Source organism: Leopardus geoffroyi, chromosome C3 (genome assembly GCF_018350155.1).
Source record: "Leopardus geoffroyi isolate Oge1 chromosome C3, O.geoffroyi_Oge1_pat1.0, whole genome shotgun sequence".
In the NCBI taxonomy this organism is placed as follows: domain Eukaryota; kingdom Metazoa; phylum Chordata; class Mammalia; order Carnivora; family Felidae; genus Leopardus; species Leopardus geoffroyi.
In genome coordinates, this window is record NC_059338.1 from 3465631 (window position 1) to 3487203 (window position 21573).

At 47.8% G+C, this 21573-nt stretch overlaps 1 protein-coding gene across 3 annotated transcripts; it reads left to right on the forward strand.

Annotated features, from left to right (window-relative positions):
- The first annotated feature begins 13693 nt into the window (after positions 1-13693).
- On the forward strand, positions 13694-18511 carry LOC123585987 (T-cell surface glycoprotein CD1c-like). 3 transcript variants are annotated; one of them, XM_045454778.1, is made up of 7 exons: positions 13694-14167; positions 14502-14547; positions 14952-15218; positions 15840-16118; positions 16326-16604; positions 16950-17040; positions 17170-18511. In XM_045454778.1, exons 3-7 carry the CDS (start codon positions 15047-15049, stop codon positions 17189-17191), a joined length of 843 nt encoding a protein of 280 aa, XP_045310734.1. In that variant the 5' UTR covers positions 13694-14167; positions 14502-14547; positions 14952-15046; the 3' UTR covers positions 17192-18511. The 3 variants fall into 3 exon arrangements, with proteins under 3 accessions (XP_045310734.1, XP_045310733.1, XP_045310732.1); XM_045454777.1 differs by lacking the exon at positions 13694-14167 and having other exon boundaries at positions 14258-14547; positions 14955-15218; XM_045454776.1 differs by lacking the exon at positions 13694-14167 and having other exon boundaries at positions 14259-14547.
- Positions 18512-21573: the final 3062 nt, after the last annotated feature.

Sequence of the window (21573 nt, forward strand, 5' to 3'; positions counted from 1 at the left end):
GTCCTGGCTGTTTGAGGCCCTCAGGACAGCAGCAGAGACATCACTTTGGGGCTTGTTGGCAATATAGGGGCTTGGCCTCAGCCGAGGTTCACTGCATCACAATTTGCATTTTAGCAAAACCAGCAGGGGATTCACAGGTGCATAAATGTGGTGCCTGAGAGGTAGCAGTGTGAGTACGTCCCTGGAGGGAAACGAGTGGGTCCAGAAAAGCCAGTAAGAGTGTTGTGCTCAGGAATGAACGGGGGTCCGGCAGGGAGAGGGCATACAGAGCATCCTCACATTCGTGGCTGCTGTGTCCCAGTCCCTGAGGACACGGAATCAGCCACAGTGAGCTGTTGCTCCTGGAGTTAATAGGGGGTTGGGATCATGGGAGCCTCTGCTGCAACACTTGCCCACTGATGAATACACAGCCTTGTTTCCTGTGTGTTTGTGTTTAAATAGAGCTTATTCATATATATATATATATATATATATATATATATATATATATATATTTCCAAATAATTGATTGCATGCTCTATTTCCCTATATGGAAATACCAGCTCAAAAGTTTGTAATATTCCCCTGCATGGGTACTGTGATAGCCAGGGTCTTTGGCTTTCAGCCCCAAAGCTGTGCTGCCCATGATGCTTTAGAAACAAACAAGAAATGGTCATCATCTCATGAATCCACGAATATAGTTTCCTTTCCCCTTTTCTGTGGTGTCATCATAGCATCCTAGATGTGACTTTAGTACTTTCTAGAGTGGCTCCACATGGCCATCACAAATTTTCTGTTCCTTTTCCTGAATTTATTGTATTATTGATTCATTGCCACTGACCTCATGGCCCACAACTCTGCCTTGTGAGCCTGAGCGAGCCTTACCCGCACAGGTGTTTTTGTCTGTGAGGCACATCCCGCCTTCTGTGCTTAGGACCACCCATGCTCCTTGTAGCTCTGGGATTCAGGGTCATTTTAAATATAAAATCACCAAGAAAGAGCATGTAAGTGAGGAAAGTGTGGCACCAAATGGATCATGAATAGGGCATGTGTTTGCAGTGTGGGAATTCACACAGGAAGGCAGAGCCGTACCTGGTTCATCCTCACCGGGGAACATGTGGGGTGTGTGACACATGTCGGCCACTCTATGTGTCCATGAACATCAATGAGCACATGTGTCTGGGGTTACAAATCAATGCCTGTAGGAAGACCAATCTGCACAGACAGACTCTGTGAATAATGAACATGGACTCTTTGTGACTTATGACCCCAAAGGCAGTGGAAACATCCATGGACAGACTTCAGTTACTGTAGAATTCATTAATTCACTCAATAAACCTTTCTCAAGCCCTGCCCATACAGCAGGGACATTTGGAGTGGAAGGTAGTGCGGAGGAAAAGGTTATTATAGCCTTTGGGGTTTGAAAATTTTGTTTTCTTGATTTTTTAAGGTTTTAATTGTTGTTTCTAAATAGTTTCTTAGTACAGGAAGCTCTTTGTGTTCAATGGCGAAAGAGACTTAGTTCTAATCTGTTCAGGGTCAGAGAGGAGAGGCTCAGGGCAGGAGAACATCCAGAGGGAACAAATGCTGCACATGGGGATATTTCTGGGAGATAATGTTGAGATGGGAGAGGTGGCAAAGGTGAAAAATATTGGGAGGGAGAGAGCAAATCATGGCACTTCCCCAAATTTCTCCCCTAGATGAGACCCATTGGCTGCTTCTCTAGGGTCTAGCCTACCTCATGGCCACCTTGTGGGTTTGGGTTGGTTGATTCCAGCCTCGTGTGTAGCCCTGGGCTCTGATCACCCTGAGTCCCTCAGGAGAAAGCATCCTTGACAATCCGATGGGATGAAGCATGGACAGGTTCCATCCAGTTCCGGCCAATCACCAGACAGAAGCCACTTGTCCTTCCCCAGTGCCATGGTTTGGGGCCAGACACTGGCTCCAGGTGGCTCGGGTCACAGGCATTCCGATTCTTATGGTTGATGGCAAGGAAAGAGATGGTCTCTATCGTCTTGGATGATAAGGTCGGGGCATGAAGCCTGAAACAACTTCAGCCCATTTTTCAGCATCAGGGAAGCAAGCCTGAGGATGACACCTACATACAAGAAGGCAGAGAAATTATATACACGAAGTTTTCCAAGAGGGTAGATCCAAAGTGTTCTCGCCACAAGAAACAGAAAAGAAAGAAAGAGAAAGGAGAGGATCCGGGTGTGAGGTGGTGGCCGTGTTACCAAGAGTGATTGTGGCATCATGTTACCTTGTACCAAACATATACCAAACATCAAGTGTGTATTTCCTTTTACGGTTTTTAAAGAAAACAGAATTCTTGCCTCGCAATTAAAAGTATTCTAACGTGTGATAAATGCAACATAACAATTCACTTTCATGGTTTGCTTGAATTCAGGTTTTCTTGACCAATGCTTCATTTTCCTTCAAAATGCTGCATGTCAAACTGGAGGTGCCACAGCTCAGGACCTGAGCGTCGCCTGCAGCTCCCTGCATGCCGTGCGCACTGGACTCCCGACGTTCTTCAGGCCGTCCTCTCGGAGTAGTTGCTGGAAGACTTTCATCAGGAGGACTTTTGTTCTTGTCACATCACAGGCTGCGCTGCACCTGTTGGACCTGGCGAAGGTCCGTGTCTCCCGTGGTGCCTCCCAGCCTTCCTCCCTGGGTGGCTGGAAAGCTGCACGCTGTACAAAGGGACAGTTTTCATTTGTCATCATATTCCCGTGAAGCAGAAAACAGTAGCAACAACAAAACCAAAGCATCACAAAAGGGAAGGCAGACACACAGACCCACAGAAGGGACTGGAGCCCCAATAACCCTGGGATCCCCAGTTCCATCAGCCCATTCATTTCCTGTATGGTTTCAGCCCACAGAGGTGGATTTCTGTCCTTTGTGATTGGGTGCTCCCTCTAATGGATGTGGCCATGGCCCCTGGGGACGCTGGGCTAACATCTCTCTTTCTTACAATGTTCTTCCTCACTTCTGCCTTCCTTTCCCTCAATTCTTGAAAATGTTCGTCTATTCATTTTCTTGCTTGCTTGTCCTTTTCTTCATGTGTCCTCATCTTGTGACACTCCTACCTGTTTTGCCTGTTAATCCTGACATCCTGACATCTGGATCAGGCCCTGTCCTGGGTGTTTTGGTGGGTTTCTAATAAACCACTGGTCAGGAATCGAGTGCTGATTCTGCTGCTGAATAAGTGATTGGTAAAAATTCACTCCAGGTTTTTCCTACAGACCAGAGGACAAGCCTCACCAGCCATCATGAACCAGGAAGTGTTGTGGCAATGGCAGGAAATACTCAAAATGCAAGAAGTTTTCAGTGGATTTCCCCCAGACCCAATACGTCAGTTCATTCCTTCACCTCTTACTCAACTTGTACTATTTGTGCGGTTGTGCGGTTCCATATTCTCTGAGACTGGTTCCAAAACCCTTGAGAAGCAGCTGCGTGTCAAGATATTAAAGATATAATGAATAATCTCTTCCTCCAAGCTCAGTCCTTTTTTGATGTCTGTTTTTAATTTCCCAGGTGAAAACTCAGAAATCTTTGTCGCCTTTCTGTGTCAACTTTTCTCTTTACAGGTTATTCTCTACAAAATCTCTAAAAATCTTGTCTACAGTGGGCTTTATGAGCCTTCACATGGGACGGGGACAGAGCCTTCCTCTCTTCCTGTAAGCATTCCTGTTGGTTTCGTAAATAGTGGTTCTGCCTCGGCCACAGTGGGCTCATATTTAGGGGCTGGAAGTGTCCACTAGGAGAATCTCCTCACGGAAGGATCCAGAGTGTAGTACAAATGTGCTCCATTTGTGATTGGACACGGGAGAAAGGAGAAGCTGAATGAAAAGTAAACTTCCTGGACAGTTGGAAGGAGGGGCTGTTGTGCAGAATCCATGAGATCCGTGGGCAGATGGGGAGAGCAGGTAACTGAGTGGTGGCATTTTGCTTCCACTGTGCAGAAGCATTGTGCCCCCACCCCAGGCGCGTCTCCTGCTTTCTGGACATAAAAGTTGTTTGATCAGGTTGAAAGGTGTGATATTTTAAAATGTGAAGTTGTGTTGCATAGTAAAAGTGTTTAACTTAGTTAGTATTTGATGTTTTCCTAATTTATTCATTAGCTTTTCATCTTGTTCTAAACCTAAAAAAATTTTTTTTTTCAATGTTTATTTTTGAGAGTGAGAGAGACAGAGCACGAGCTGGGGAGCGGCAGAAAGAGAGAGAGACACAGAATCAGAAGGAGGCTCCAGGCTCTGAGCTGTCAGCACAGAGCCCAACTCGGGGCTCAAACCCATGAGCAGTGAGATCATGACCTGAGCTGAGGTTGGATGCTTAACTGACTGAGCCACCCAGGTGCCCCGACATTTTTTTAAAATTCAAGTCAGTTAACATATAGTGTAGTATTGGTTTCAGGAGTAGAATTAAGTGACTCATCACTTACCTAGAACTTTTTAATGGCATGTAAAAGACTTCTCTTCCTCCTCCTCCTCCTTCTTCTTCTTTTTTTCTTTTTCCGAAATCCAGACATGTGACCAGATGACTACAGTCAGTTTTGTCCATGAGAGAAGAGTTAACTGATCACCACCTGATCACCTTTATGAATCTTTATGTTCACTATTTATAATGATTTCATTATGAACCCTTTCAACTATTTTTTTTTTTTCAACGTTTATTCATTTTTGGGACAGAGAGAGACAGAGCATGAACGGGGGAGGGGCAGAGAGAGAGGGAGACACAGAATCAGAAACAGGCTCCAGGCTCTGAGCCATCAGCCCAGAGCCTGACGCGGGGCTCGAACTCGCGGACCGCGAGATCGTGACCTGGCTGAAGCCGGACACTTAACCGACTGCGCCACCCAGGCGCCCCCCCTTTCAACTATTTTAATCGTTTTGGTGACCTTAAAAATTCCTTTTCTTATTCCCACATGAGAGGAAGTTTACCTGGCCAAGTCCACAGCAAGCTGTGAGCATCTAGAGAATGTCTCCGTTCTGAAAAGAAGATTGAAATGGAACTTGAGAGCGGAAATGAGCACTTGCAGTGAATAACTAGGCAAAGGGCATTTCTTCTTGAAACAGGGCTGCGCACGTCTGCCCACGAAGACATACTTCCTCATGAGCGAGAAGGAAGGAGAAACAAGAAGAGGGAAAACGCCTGAGGGCGTGGTCCTTGCTACAGAGAAGGAAGGGGCATCAACCAGTTCCTGTGAGCTGCACAGGGTCCTGGGTGCAGACTGCAGGCGCAGCGGGTAACTCTGCTCCAGATGTGTTGTTCCAGGCAGAGAGAAAGATGGAAAACAACCCCAACCAGTGCCCTGAGGCAAAATCTGCATGACACCAAAGCCAGCGAGACTTTTTCCGGAAAACAATAAAACAAATATTAAAATAGTGACTATCTGCTGACCTCATTTAGGCACACTTTCGGGGAAATTAGGTGCACAGACTCAAAATATTTATAAACAGAATCCAGCACCCGACGAAGTGGGATTTACCCACACAACGTAAGGATTGTCTACCGTTAAAAATCTCTCCATAGGCGCCTGGGTGGCTTGGTCGGTTAAGCGTCCGACTTCGGCTCAGGTCGTCATCTCACGCCCGTGAGTTCAAGCCCGGCGTCGGGCTCTGTGCTGACCGCTCAGAGCCTGGAGCCTGTTTCCGATTCTGTGTCTCCCTCTCTCTCTGCCCCTCCCCTGTTCATGCTCTGTCTCTCTCTGTCTCAAAAATAAATAAACGTTAAAAAAATTAAAAAAAAAATCCATAGAATCCCTTACTTGAACAGACGAAGAAAATAAAACCACATATATATAAACAATCACGTCCAGAGTTACAAAAAGAGCATTTGATGTCTTGAAATGTCCCCTCTGATAAAACCTGACCAGCCCAGAATGGACGGAATGCGGGTGCAAGCAGCCTGCAGGGCACTTATTTGCTTCTGAAGGTTTAAAAGTATTCCAGTGAGAACCAAGGACGAGATGACCGCCCACTGGAATCTTCGCTCTTCTGTAGAATACTACAAGCCATCCTTAATCCAGGAAGGCAAGGGAAATAAGGAGGCATGGAAATAGAAATTGAAGAAAAATTATTATTATTTGCAGATCATATAATTGTATGCAAGAAAATTAAAAAATAAGCAAAATAATGGGAATAATAAGAGAGTTTAGGAGCTTATCTAGGTAAAAATTTAACGCATAAATAAAAATTGTAAGGATTTCAAGAAAATGAGTATCTTCTTATTCTTGGTGGTTTTTTTTTTTTTTTTTTTTTTTGGAGATAGTATGATTTCTACCTAGAATTAGAATTTTAGGAATTGGAATGTAATTGGAATTAAAAGTAAACAACTGGAGGTAATATAAAAATTTCTGGGGCCCCTGGGGGGCTCAGTCGGTTAAGCATCTGACTTCAGTTCAGGTCATGATCTCACGGTTAGTGAGTTTGAGCCCCGCAGCAGGCGCTGCGTTGAAAGCTCGGAGCCTGGGGCCTGTTTCAGATTCTGTGTCTCCATCTCTCTCTGTCTCTCCCCTGCTTGTGTTCTGTCTGTCTGTCTGTCTCTCTCTCAAAAAGAAACATTAAAAATTTTTTTAGCAAGTTTTTGGGGCGCCTGGGTGGCTCAGTCGGTTGAGCATCTGATTTTGACTCAGGTCATGATGCCAGGGTCTTGGGATCAAGCCCGGAGTTGGGTTCTGTGCTGAGTGTGGAGCCTGCTTGGGATTCTCTGTCTCTTTCCCTCTGCCCCTTTCCCCTGCTCACAACCTCTTTTTTCTCTCTCTAAAATTAAAAAAAAAAAAAATAGAAAAAGATTTAAAAAATTTAGCAAGTTCTTTAGCCACAAAATAAATATTAAAAAGCCAACAGCACTTTTTATATAAGCAACAAGAGAAAATAAGGTAAAATTAAATGCCACTTATAATAGCAACAAAATCTATAAAATAGCCAAGAATTAGTTAAAGAAAAAATATATGAGAATTCTACAGAGAAATTATAAAAACGCTTAAAGATCCTAACAGTATTTCTAATTCATCAGAGTTGGATGGAAGGAGTTATCATTATAAAAAAGCATACTTCTCTTTAAGTTATTCTATAGCATCAGTAAATTCCTAATTAAAATTCCAGCTGGATTTTTGGAGGCACATAGCAATTTAATTTTTATATTATATGGAAGAATAAATGACTACAAATAGATTTGAAAGAATAGAGCAAAGATTTATTCGCAATGGAATAAAGTCATAAATGTAAAAGACAGTACTACAAAGTTAGCAGCATAGAACAAGGCAGAATATTTTTATGACCTATTGGTGAGGAATTATTTCTTAAATTAAGTTCCCTAATTGGAGGCTGCAGAGCCTTGGCGAGAAATGGCCCAGGGTGGTCATTCACCCGCCTGCCATATACATGTACACGGCCCCCATTCAGCAGTGGGGCAGGCTCCAAGGGCTTGGTCCTTCCCAGGGGCCCGGAACTAAGGGGGGTCCTGCCAGGCAAGAGTCCTGGGTTCTCCTCCCTTAGGAGACGGGCCTGTCCAGGAGGAGTGGGGGCAACACGGATGATTTCACTGTTTTGCAAATTGTTGCTTCTGTACCACGAAGTGTATAGAATGGATGGGCTTTTTGAAAAAACAAATACACAAAAAATAAACACTGTTGCATTTTCCTTTACAAAATCAAAGCTTTCTTGTCCACCAAGTATACACTGGACAGAATTAATGGTGGACGACTGAAAGAAGTATTTGGGATTCTAAAAATAAAATACGCATGTACACAGAGCACTGTGGTAATGTCTTTAAAACAGTGCTCAATGAGATATGCTAGTAAATAAAGCATATGGTTTAGTACCTTTTGTGGACATTGAACTTGTATACGTCAAAAAACACCACGTTTTCTAAGAACACACAGGATCAGAAGGACAGTCCATCAAGACAGTAAAATGTGGGGAGAAGGGAGTGGGGGGATGAACAGATCAGGTAGTTTACAGAGGTGGTCTGCTCAGACCAAGAAATGTCCGGGGGCCACAAATGAAGGAGAATATTTGCTCAACTATCTGCGCTTACGATTCCACAGGCAAAACACAACAGGACAAAACAAATATTGGAAAACGTTTTAAAATTATGTTCTACAGAATAAAGAGACTGAATAACCATTGGGATAATGGGTTGCACCATGGATAAAACGCCAGGGAAAAAAAGACATAAAAATATAAAATACTGTGTCAAGTACTTTCATTTCTAAGCACAGAATCAAAATGCGCAACATCAAAACCCTCTGGTTAGAAATGTGAGGGTTTTTTGTAATCGCCCAAGGCTACAGATTGGGGTAAATTTCTATATTTTACCTCTGGGTGGCAGTGGAGATTAAAACAAAATTTCTGTGTCCTTGTCCCTGAAGGAACAAGTGGCTTACAAACCCCACGCTTAAATTCACACTAACTTGTTAGTTAGTCATTGGAATTACTTGTAAAAATATGCATATAAGATGAAAAGTTTATCAACAGTAATACGGGAATAGAATCCAAGGGAATATTTGGCTGGTAGAGTAGGATGTCACCAAGAATGGAATAAATTTAAAAAAGCATCTTGATGCCCTCCTAAACACTGGCTGTGAGTTTTAAGTCATGGGAGGACTCTGCAGTGACTGAGGCAGGGTCTAGAAGGGCCTAGAAGATATAGAAAGGTGAGTCATTCAGGATAAGTATAGGTTTTCCTGGTCCTCAGGCCACACGGAAATTTCTCCCATCAGTTCCAATGTGGTGCGGTGAACAACGTTCTTGAGAAATTTGTTCTGTCAATTTCACCAGTTTGCTAAGTCCCTTAAAGTAAGGGGATGATGTCAGGCTACGTGAAAGATGAGGAGACAACCCTACACAACATGACAGCATCTGGGCCCGCGTGCAGGGCTCCCACGCTCTGACAAACTCAAGGCTTGATTTTCCATTATCTGTAGGAATGAGCATACTCTACGTCTCTTGTAAATACCGCCTATGTTGAACTTGAGCGGCAGCGACTTTTAGACTATGTACTCTAACCTCCACCTCATGTGCCACAATTTTTATGTTATCTGCTAAATGCAGAGCGGTAACCAATAATCGGTTGAGCTGTGGGTAGAATTAGGAACTGGACATTTCTCGTGGCTTTTGGAGATCTGGTCAAAGACTGTCGCTTGAATCCGGGATTTGCTCCCAGGGGGCTGAGAGCGTCCACAGGGAATACGAAGATTCTTCCTGAGACCCAATTTTGGGTCTGTTCTAAGACAGAGGCACCGGCTGGCCTGATTACGACTCCTTCCATTCCCAGAGCACAACACATTCTGCTTCAGCAAGAAAGCCAGAGATGACTGTCGACAGGAGCCAGCACCATCCCTAAGTTGGGCGTAACGTGTCCTGAGAAAAGAACCCTTGGTCTTTGAGCTTTGAGCAACATTACTCAAGCAAACTATTGACCGACCATATATCATACCTACGTGCCTAAATGGATAGGTGGATTGGGCTCCTCGCAGAGACCACTGGTTGTCTCTAGAATCTATTCTCCACCTTCTCTGGAATAAATCAACCCCCCAGTTATTAGCTGCACAGCAGAAAGGCTGCAGCCGTAAGGCACCCTGTGGCTGGTGTGGTTGCGTGACTGTGCTCTGACCGATGGACTGTACAACCTCCGTGAAGTGTGCTGAGATAGCAGGAGGTGGGTGTGCCCAGCCCCCTCCTTTTTTCCTGATTGCTGGTGGAAAGGTGCGTTTGCAGGAACGACCTTCAGCAACCATCTCGGAGCACGGGGTGACCTTCAGAATGAGGACCTGGAGTGGTGAAGACCATGATAGGACAAAACAAGGTAAAACAAAAAATTTAAAAAAAAGCCCCAAACAAAAGAGGAAACCAACACCCAAACCCCTGATGCAATGAAATGCCACCACCACCCTGAACTGCCTACTTCTAGTTTTTTCTCAAGGGACAGAAATACAACCGTATATTTTTAAAGATACTGCTAATTTGAACTTTTAATAAAACAAAAGCCGAACGTGGGCTTCCAAATATCCTTTACGTTGACGCCCTCAGTCCTAATGTGGCACGACATTTTAGTAAACTTAGTAAACGCAGAATGATATTCGAATCCCAACTGAATGTACTTAATTCCTTGCAAGTTTCAAAGGATTAAGGGATTTTTTAAAAAGAAAAATGAAGTAAACAGTTTGAAAAAGATAAAAATAAAATAAAAATGAAGTTACGATGTCAATAAGAAGATGTCATCGATGCCAACAAATTGCCGTTGTTCAAATTTTGACGCCAAATCTTGTGGTATAGTCAGTCTTTGCTTTGCATGAGAGTGTGGGACTGTAAAAATGGATTATGCAAACCTTCACCTTGCAAAAAATATCTACTTCTGTCTTGCAAAAAACAAAAAAAAAAGCCCGTGGTTCATATATAATTACACACAGAAATCTAAGGGTCAACGTGATAAGGTCGTGCCATAGCTCTCAGATTTTAGCCAAGGGGTGGTGGGTCTTTGAATGAACAGATGAGGAGGGAAGGCAGCAGAGAGGAGGGCCTGGGAACTCACATGAAGGGTGAGTAGAAAACAATGTGGACTCAAGCTAGAAAAGTAAGAAATGAGACCCAGGAAACAGAGAAAGAAAAGACTCTGTAAGTAGAAATGGATGTGAACGTGGACCAAGTCAGACACTGTTGCAGTTGAAGGCGGGCTAGAGAACGTCAGTTCCCCTCCGTCAGAGAAGCTATTTGTGGGGGAAGCATTCTGCAGGTGGTCCTCCTGGGGGACTATCCCGCCCTCAGTGCTGTGGGTGGGGGGCAGGTGGAGGACGGGGAAGGGGGCAGGGCTGCTGCTGGGACCCGGAGGAAGGGGGTAGCCCGCAGGCGGGCTGATGGGGAAGTGAAAAGGCCAGGAAGGGCATGTGGCTGTGGGGTTTCTCCAACAGGGAACTGGGCAGAGGGTGAGGCTTACCAGGCAGGGGATGGCAGGGCAGGGGGCAGGTCCTGTGAACTTGGCCGCGACCACAGGGAACCCAGGAGAGCTCTCTGAGGGGCAAACATCACCCACGGAGGTGAATTTGGGAGGGCCAAGGACCAGGACTTCTGGGCGAGCAGAGGAAGGCTGTCGCCAGAGGCAGAGCAGGGGGCCCGCGGCACAACCACAACCTTCTGATCCCAGGAGGCCGCTCCCCTGTCAGATGATCCCATCTGGGCCGTGTGTGTCTACAGGCTCACCTGTACCCACTTGCTCTCCCCGATGCCTTTTCCACAGACTCCAGACCCTGGGGTCTGTGTTCCTGAGCATTCACTACTGCAAATAGCTTCAGTCCCCTCCTCACAGAGCCCCCTGCCCACCCCACCTGCCTTTCTGTTGGGGTGCCAGCCACGTGAGCCTCCGGGCATAAAACTGACCAATTCAGGATGAGTTTAGCTGGCTTTTCGTGGAAGTAACCGAAATATTTTAAGAACGAGCCTGACGTAATCAGGTCTACATTTTATGTGGCCACTGAGGCAGAGTGCCCAGCAGATGTGGAGGGGGCGTGGGCTGCGGGAGGCAGCGGGGGTCACGGCTGCCCCCGGCCCCCACGGGAAGAGGCATACTATGCAGGTCACACAGACAAGTGACAGGGAGCAAGGAGAGGACGGGTCCCAGGAACGCGGGTTTCCAGCTTCTGTTGGGGTGACTGGCCCGGCACGGCCACATCCTGGGCTGGGCTGTCCCTGCTCTTCTCGTTCCCCTGAGGCCGAGTTTTCCCACGTTCTTCTCCCTTCTTTCATCAGTCTGTGCTCTTTCCCGTGGCAATCACGTGGATTGTCTCACGAGTGACTCCGGGAGAAAAAGCGACGGTAGAACCTGTCCCACGCCCACAGGCTCGGTCTGCTCGCCTCCGGCCTGTGCTCACTCTGCACGGGGGCTCGGCCCGCACTGGGCGAGCTCGGCTGCCCGGGCCTGACCCCCACGCCGTCACTTTCTCCCAGTTCCTGGGGCCACAAGAGCAAGGGTTTGGCTTCTGGCAGAGCCTCTCTTTCTGGGTCTGCGGACGGCTGCCTTCTTGATGTGTCCTCACATCACCTTTCCTTGGCGCGTGAGGGCAGAGGGAGAGAGAGCGAGCTCATTCCCTGGCATTTCTCCTCGTAAGGCCCCCCTGTTAGCACCTGTGTAACAATGACTGCCTTCCTGGAGGCCCTATCTTCTAATAGAACCACCCTGCAGGGGGTGAGGGGGAGGGTAGGTCTCCCACCTATGAATTTGGTGGGGGAGGGGACACAAGTACTCAGTTTATAACAGTAAGACCACTTCATTTGGGGGTCAAGGCCACCAAGAGTACTTGGATTACACGCATAAGCGAAGTTCTCTAGAAGCTTCATCAGAAGTGATGTGGACGATTTGATCGCTAGATCTTACGCTCTGTGTCTTTACCTCACTTTGTTCTGAGTTCGGGAGGGGGGCAAGTTACAGGGTTACAGGTTCTATACTACTAACCGCTGTGGCCAGGTTGGGTCCCAGTGATAAGTAAACGTGAGAGGGGCGCCTGGGTGGCTTAGCGGGTTAAGCGTCCGACTCTGGGCTTCTGCTCAGGTCACGATCTCACAGCTCGTGAGTTCAAGCCCCGTATCCAGCTCTGCGCTGACAGTGCAGAGCCTGCTTGGGATCCTGTCTCTCTCCCTCTTTCTCTGCCCTGCCTGCCATCTCTCTCTCTCTCTCCCTCTCAAAATAAAGAAATAAACTTAGGGGCGCCTGGGTGGCTCAGTCGGTTAAGCAGCTGACTTCGGCTCAGGTCATGATCTCGCGGTCCGTGAATTCGAGCCCCGCGTCGGGCTCTGTGCTGACAGCTCAGAGCCTGGAGCCTGTTTCAGATTCTGTGTCTCCCTCTCTCTCTGACCCTCCCCGTTCATGCTCTGTCTCTCTCTGTCTCAAAAATAAATAAACGTTAAAAAAAATTAAAAAAAAAAAAAAAGAAATAAACTTAAAAAAAAAAAATAAGTGAACTTGAGAATCTTAGAGACCAAATACAACACGGTTGATTTCTGATGCCAGCCAATGGCCTGTGGCCTCTGCCTCGGAAACTCCTACTGGAGGCAGAGGTTCTCAGAATCCTGCAGGGAAGGTGGTCAGAGGCCACGTCTGAAGCACAACACATTCCATGCCCAGAGCTCAGCGGCCCCAGCCCCAAGGCGAGGAAGCAGGGAGCTGTAGTTTTCCTACGAGCCCGTGGGAAAAAATGTAATAACCACACAGCATTGTGTGGACTGTGGCCTCCTAAAACCAGAGTTTGCTATTAATAAGAAGATTTGGGTGATGACAGGATCTGGGACGTGAGCGAGATCTGGCTGGGGCTGAAATTGTGGATGGTTGCTCTTGGAAGTTTGTGGCACGTGGAAATCACCATGGATCTGTGGCCGTAATAGAAAGAGCTCACCGAGGGGCTCTTGCGTGGCTCAGTCGGTTAGACGTCCGGCTCTTGGTTTCAGCTCAGGTCATGATCTCACGGCCTCGCGGGTTCGAGCCCCCAAGTCAGGCTCTGTGCTGACAGTGGGGAGCCTGCTTGGGATTCTCTCTCTCTTCCTCTCTCTCTCTGCCTCTCCCCCCACTCACGCTGTCTCTGTTTCTCTCAAAACAAATAAATAAACTTTAAAAAGAAAGAAAGAAAGAGCTCACTGAGTGTGATTTCTAGCCTTGTTATCAATGCTGACAAACGTGTCCCCGAATTCAATTCTTGGCTGAAAATACACTTCTGCATTGGCTGAACGCACTGTCAGGCTCTATCCGTTCACGACTCCGTTAAGATGCTTGGAACCAAGCATGTGTTGAGTGACTTTTTGGTGACTGGATGTATGAGTTAGATTCAATAGGCGGGCAAATTCTTTACACTTTGCATGGTCCTGTGCACTCTGGGGTGGCTGCACTTTGCTCTCTCGGGGGAAGGGGGAGCCGGCGATGGCTTATCAAGGTGCCTGGGGAGGTGGCGCAGACCTGAGAACACAAATCCTCCAACTTACAAAGGTGCCCGCGAGAATCAGGGGAGGAGAAAGGTGGGGGGATACGGGGTGAGTCGGGAAAGAGCAGACTCTGAAGATTCTGGAAAGGGGAGGAGAGGGATGGACCATCCAGAGAGGGGGCTGGATGGGACAGAGGCAGAGCTGGACCCCTGATCTGTTAGAACAAGCAGGACGCAGCCAAACGGTGCGGTTTCTGTGTTTTGCTGTAGCGATGAGACGTGAGTCCCAGGGAGGCGCGGTGACGCTCCAGTGTCACACACAACTCCCTCCTGGCGGAGGGAAGCGGGCGTGGTGGGGGGTGGAGACAAGGAGAGGAGCTGGAAGCCAGGCAGGGGGACAGGCTTGGTGGGAGCTGGAGGGGAAATGAGAGCCCGCGTAGGAGGCTGGAGGCTGGAGAGGGAGCAGCAGAGCTTTTTTATTTCAATCAGCAGTTGGGGGGGAGGACGGCTTGTCGGTGGAAGAAGGAAGTCAGAGCAGAGACAGTGCCAGGCAGGTTGGCTGAAAACAGAGGGGAGTGGGGAAACCTCTCCAGGTGACATGGTGTCTCTACAGGTCACCCTGCTGGCTGCCCTTCTCCTGGGAGGTTACGGTGCACGAGGTAAGAGCCTCTGCCGCCCGCCCGGTCCCCAGCTCCGGGCAGAGCCCGGCGGCCTCTCCCAAGACGATCGGGATTCTCGGGGGGCTGGAGCGTCCGCACCCTGAGAGGTCCCGGCCGGGGTTAGGTCCGCTCCTTGACAGGTGGTGAGCGTGGGGCCCCGAGTCAGGGAAATGTCATCATTAACCTCGTCGTGGCTTGCCCCTCTCTCCCCTTCTCTCCCTCTTTCCCTCTCCTTCTCTCCTTCTTTCTCCCTCCTTCTACCCCCTCCTCTCGCTCCTCCTCTCCCTCTCCCCCTGCCCTCTCTGTCTCTCCTCTCCTCCTTCATAACTGCTTCACTTCCCAACTTGTCTTTCCTGCTTGCTTCTTTTTTTCTCTTAAACGACCTGATGCTCTACTACCCACAGCAGCCCAGGAACCCCTCTCGTTCCATGTCGTCCATATCTTCTCCTTTGCCAACCAGTCCTGGGCACAGCATCAGGGCTCAGGCTGGCTGGGTGACATGCAGACTCACGGCTGGGACAGCAAGTCCGACACGATAATTTTCCTGCGCCCGTGGTCTAAAGGCAACTTCAGCAACGAGGAATTGATCGATCTGGAGCTTCTGTTCCGCGTCTACTTCATCGGATTACCTCGGGAGACTGAAGAGTATGCCGATCAATTGCACTTAACATGTAAGTTCCCTCGGAAGGTGCTCCGATTTCCGGGAGGCATGCGCACACCCTTTGGGACCATTGCCTGTTGTTCCTTTCCCAGGACAGACATCTTCATGAATCAACTCGGGGGTCCTTCCAGATTTGGGCTCCTCAAGACTTCCTAGACTCTTTCTTCTTCTGACTTCTTTTTTCTTGCTCATTTTTAGCTTTCCTCAGTGGTCTCCGTTCTGCGGCCTAAAACACAGAGACACACGGTCGTGCCCCTCTGTGCCTGACTCCCTTAAACTGTGATCTCTTCCTCCATGCAGGCTCTTCCAAGGTTTATGCTATGGCCCAACAACCGTTACGACCCATGTCATGTGCCCTCTACTTGCAGGAGACCCTTCACGTGGACTCTGACCTCCACTTTACTATCATCTCCCTGACTTCTTCAAATCAAATTCTTAATTCTTGGCATGTATCCCGATGGCCCCTTCCCCATCCCCTGAATTCTCTTCCTTCTTCCTGATCACACTCATCTTTGGCTTACGCCCACACCTCTACAAAACCTTCCGGCTCCACTTGTCAATCAAGTCCTTATATCATTTGTCTCATTTTCCCACCCACAAATCTGTCTTTCTCCTTCCTCCTTCTTCCCAGATCCCATGGAAATACAGGTGGCAGCTGGCTGTGAGCTACATTCTAGTGACATTGCAAAAGGCTTCTTACAGGCAGCTTATCAAGGATCAGATTTCCTGAGCTTCCAAAACATGTCCTGGGTGCCATCTCTAGAGAGTGATAGCAGAGCCCGGAGCGCCTGTGACCTCATGAACCAGTATGAAGCCATCAGGGAAACGGTGCACAGCCTCACCACAAACACCTGTCCCCGATTTGCCTTGGGTCTCTTCGATGCAGGGAAGGTGGATCTCCAGAAGCAAGGTTTGTACAGCCCCTGCCTCTAAGATTTTTCTATACGTGCCCCTTCCCACCGTCCCTTTCAAAGTCAAGACAAGGACGAGTTCAAGGAGGTTAGGATTTTCTGGGTACAAGTTTCCTAGAGCAGGATAATACGTACATACTGATGCGGTTACCCCCTTGAGCTGTGTGTTAGAATCTCCGTCTGAATACCTTTCATGCCCTCTGCAGTGAGGCCAGTGGCCTGGCTGTCCAGTGGCCCCAGTCCCGGTCCTGGCCGTCTGCTGCTGGTGTGCCATGTGTCCGGCTTCTACCCGAAGCCAGTGTGGGTGACCTGGATGCGGGGTGAGCAGGAGCAGCCAGGCACCCGGCGCGGCGACGTCCTGCCCCACGCTGACGGGACGTGGTATCTTCGGGTGACCCTGGACGTGGCGGCCGGGGAGGCGGCCGGCCTGTCTTGCCGAGTGAGGCACAGCAGTCTAGGGGGCCGGGACATGGTCCTCTACTGGGGTGAGTAAGGTAGAGCCTGTAGGTGTGAGAAGGTGGCTCTTGAGCCTAGAGGGTTGGGCAGAGGAAAGTTTTGTGGCGCCAGAGCGAGGGGAGTGCGGTGTCGGGAAAGAACGAATACAAGTGGTTTCAGGAAAGTGAGGATGGAGCACAAGGGGGGCTCGGAGGTCAGAGGCTGGGGGAAGAGGTGAGGCACCCTCCTCTGGGCGGGCGTGAGAACGGAGTGACCAGGTTGTTTGAAGACGGCCTTCGTATCCGATGCACCTGTTGAGATGGGCAATCAGTGGACAGAGTCGAACCGGCAGTGGGTCAAAAATGACGTCCGTTGTGTCTCTCTAATACCCACAGGACACCAGCTCTCCATGTACTTGATCCTGTTGGCTGTGACAGTGCCCCTCATTCTCCTGATAGTCATTGCATTGTGGTTTAAGAAGCGCTGGTGAGTTCTTGGGTTTCCTCCTCTCTTCCCAGTTTCTTAGTTCACGTTCCAGCTTTACCCGTCTTAGCTTCTGTCTCCTGGCTCCTCACTCCTCCAATGCACCCAAAGGCTGCCGTCTCTCTTCCACAGCTCCTATCAAGACATCCCGTGAGCTTCCTCGCCATGCCTTCCCCAATGGCCCGGGAGCCTAGGACATCAGAGTGATACCCTTCTTTCCACCCTCCATTTAATTTGTTTTTCCTGTTTCTGCTTTACGATCATCAGTTCACACAAACCAGTCTAGTTGTGTAACCCTCTATGGAATGCCTCCCTTATAATCTCCATTCGCTCCATAGTCCTCAACTTTCAAAGCCCATTATGGTTCACATCCTCCAGAGTCTTCCTTGACCCATTGGTGGGAAGCCCTTCAACAACTCCGTTCGGGGTGCATCTCATTTCTCCCTGCACAGCGTCTCCCTAGGTCGTTCTTCCCCTTCCAATACGCAAACTCCTTTAGGACAGTGATCATGATGAAGATGTGTTTTCTGTGGGTAAAACGTGCTCAGTGAAAATCAAACCCAAACAAACCATATCCAAGCTGGACTCACTGTTCTATTGACAGTCTCTCCTCATATGTTTACTCCTGACGTGGTTATAGGCTTTGAAGGATTGGTGCTTCCCTTTGTCTTTAAATGTTTCTTAAGTGGCCCCCAAATCCCCTATCCCTTTAGCGCCCTCATTTTTTCACTACACTCTTAAGGAAAAATGCAGCGTTGCTCCTTGCCAAGCTTTTTTCCCCCCAAATACAACGATGCTACTCTTTCCAACTTATTCCAAACACGAAGAGAGAAAGAGTGGGCAGGCCATGTGTGCGGTGGGGCAGACGTGTCGCGGATGGTTAACAAAACGGAACAAGAGAGCCGGTCCCCAGGATTGGGGTGGGATCAAAGCACAGGATGTATATGGAAGACAAACCCCCCCAAGGGTGGCGCTATCTCAGATACCTTTGTCTGGACTTTGTTTTTTTCAAGACTCATTCACTAATTCAAGTAACACTTGTCAAACCCTGAAACACAGGACAGGCACACTCGTGAACTGGTCGAGGACGAAACAGTGGGGACCATATCCACTTGACTAGAGATGCAATGCCCACCTTCTTCAGTCTGTCGATGCCCTTTGTACTCAGTACATTTTTTTGGTTTCATTTTAGAAATTTTGAATCAACTTTATGAATGTATAATTTACATACCATAAAATGCATCTATTTCAAGTATACAATTCCATTCGTTTTGACATACATATACACTCATGTAAGCAAGACCACCGTCAAGATACAGCACATCCCATTACCCCAGTTACCCCCATACCCACTGGCAGCTAAACCTACCGCCAACCAGGAATCCTTGCAAATACTGGTATGCTTACTGATATGGCTAAGCTTTGATTTGTCTTTTCTGTAATTTTATTAAAATAAAATCACTTATATAAACCATAAGAGACTCTTAAATACAGAGGACAAACTGAGGGTTTGTAGGGTGGCGGGTGGGGGGAATGGGCTAAATGGGTGATGGGCATTAAGAAGGGCACTTTTGGGGATGAGCATTGGGTGTCCTATGTAAGAGATGAATCACTGGGTTCTACTCCTGAAGCCAAGATGACACTGTATATTAAGTAAATTAAATTTAGCTTAAAACAAAGAGGAAAAGGGGCACCTGGATGGCTCAGTCTTGACTTTGGCTCAGGTAATGATTTCACGGTTTGTGAGTTCCAGCCCCAGCATCGGGCTCCGTGCTGACAGTGTGGAGCCTGCTTGGGATTCTATCTCCCTCTCTCTCTCCTACTTGCTCTCTAGCTCTCTCTCTCTCTCAAAAATAAATTAAAAAAAAAAGAAAAATTAAAAAAAGGAAAAAACGGAATCACTTATATGTACTCTTTGTATCTGGGCTTTTTTTTTTTCCACCTAGTATGTGGTTGTAAGTCATTCCATATTTCTTGTTATTGCTCAATAGATCTCTGGTATGAATATACTATCTTTTTCTTTATTCATCCACTCTTTGATGGTTATTTGAGGCTCTTTGATTGTGGTTTTGTTTATTTCATTACCTGCCTGGGCTAGTTCTGTGGATTCTGGCTGCCCTCCTCACTTTGCTTTTTTATCGAGGTGACAACTGGTGTTATATTAGTTTCAGGCGTAAAATGTAATCCTTGGGTCTTTGTCTACACTGCACAGTGGTCACCGCAAGAAGATCTCTTTTCCTTCCTTCCCTCCCTCCCCTCTTCTCCTTCTTCTTATTTCCTGCCTCCCTGGAAGTCACTCCCATCTCGACTTCCTAGATGAGGTGCTGCACGATTCATGAATCGTTTCCTAAAGCCGATTACATCTTCAAATTCTCTTGGTTGAAATTTGTGTGTTAGCAGCACTGGTAAGGGTTACATCTTTTGTCGAGGGGACACATATGGATTGGAGCACACACACATTTACCATTCAAGCAGCTTGCAAATCTGCCCTGGCCTCTGCTTTTTCTGTGCAAAGCTTCGTGTCTGGCCAGGGATAAGCAGAGAACTGTGGCCCGCTTTGCTCTCTCCTTAGTATGTATGCAACGTTCCACACTTCTAGGAATACATGACAGCTCATCAGGCCCCACCATGTCTGACTCATTTCCCTGATATCTGTTAAATTTTGGCCGCTCTATTCTTTGCCTTAACGGGTATTGCAGCCCTAGGCAGCAGTCATGTTGACCTTTGATTTTTGCCACCCATTGTTATTATTTTCTACAACCTCCCTGGGCATGAGGCCTCTCTGCAGAGCTCCAAGTTGGGTACACCCTTCTGGTGACAGCAAAACCGTAGGTCCTCGGCTTCCAGAATCACCAAGCCAGGGGAGGGATGGGAGCAGCCTGGCGTCAGTCACTCTGTTGTTCTTGCTGAGGGTAAGGTAGCTCTGGAGTAAGTACTTCTCAATCTATTGTATATCTCTGGTCATTTTCCAGAATTCTGAAATTGCTTATTTAGAAAATCATGTCCCTTGTTATCACCGATAGTTAGGGAAAGAACGTGCTGAGCCCCTTACCCAGCCACTCTGGACACCTTGCTCCCTGTGAACATTTTGTAATATTGTAAATCAAACAAGCAAGAGTTTCCATTCCTAACCATTGAAAGCAAAATGCAACACTACTCGTAACCACTTGTCAAGATGGTGACAAGCCGTAAGTCTGGAACTATTTCAAGCTCCTTTAAAGCAGAACAGTTTACTTATCTACAGAGGATCTACCCCAGGGTCAGAAAACAATTCTTACCTTGTTTCCGGTAATCATATTGTTCATGATGGTGTTGGTATTGTCCTAAGACCATCTTGCGTGTGTGGTCTAATGGGATGTAGCGTAGAGTGGGGTGGGTGAGGACGTATTTGTGTTGGTTCATCGGCGGCCAGTTTTTCCTCATGGGAGAAGTTGCTGTGAGTTAAAGGAATAAAACTCTGTGGTTCTGGACTTGAAAAGAAATTTATACAAATGTGAACTCATTATGGTATTCTTTTTTTTTTTTTTCACGTATCAATCTTTTAATGTCGAGACATGAGAAAATGACCAACCAGAAAACAGCTTTCCGTTGGCCTAGTGGAGATCATTCGTTACAAGTAGCCATTCTGGCAAACTGCACAGCTGGGCGTGAAGTCAGGGCAGCCCCTGCTCCATTGTCACCTCCAGGCTGAGCCCCCCCTGCCTCCCATAGAATCAGAGCATGCGGTGAGCGAAGCCGAACTTCTCGGGCCTCCTCTTTGCCTCTTCCTTCTGAACCAAGAGGGGAGAGAAGAACCAGCAAAGGTTGTGTTGTTATCCAGAGGGGAGGCTGTAAGGACATCACTGTCAGCGTCCTTTATACCTGGGGGCTCGGAGCCCACAGGACGATTTTAAGAGGCCCCCGTGTAGACATGTGATTGGCTCCCAGAACGGACATTTTGGTCTGAATCGTGAGGGTTACAGCAGACACAGAGTGGGCAGATGGTAGGGAGAGGCCAGGAAGCGAGTGTCACAAATGTTATGTCTTCAAAGAAATAAGGCATGTGCTGCTGTCCCCAACTGCCATCAGGCAAGGAGTGGCTCAAACCAGGGTCTTTGCAAAAATATAGTCTGTGTGCGGAGGCCCCCCTTTCAGCGAAAGGCGAAGGTCCTAGAATGGAATGCTGGAAGGACTTTTATTAATCCCCTGGGTTAAAATGACAGTTAAAGTCACTTGGGGAAAGAGAGAAACACCAACTACCCCTCCCTTCAAGCTTTAGTGGCCGACAAGAATCCAGGCTCTGAAGTCACAAACACCTTTTATTTTTCAAGATTATGAGCGAGAGCGGCAGCTGGTCAAGTGTGTTCTTGCAGGAAGGCCGGGAGCAGGGAACGTGAGGGGTGCTCCCTGTGAGCGGCTTATGGGGAGAGCGGCGGTCCAGCCCCACGGCCCCCACGCGGGGACAGTCGTCCTCAGGGCCAGGGGTGGGGGTGCTGGGGACAGGTGATGCTGTGTTCCACAGATAATGGTATGAAGGGACGGTTAAAATGTAAAGTT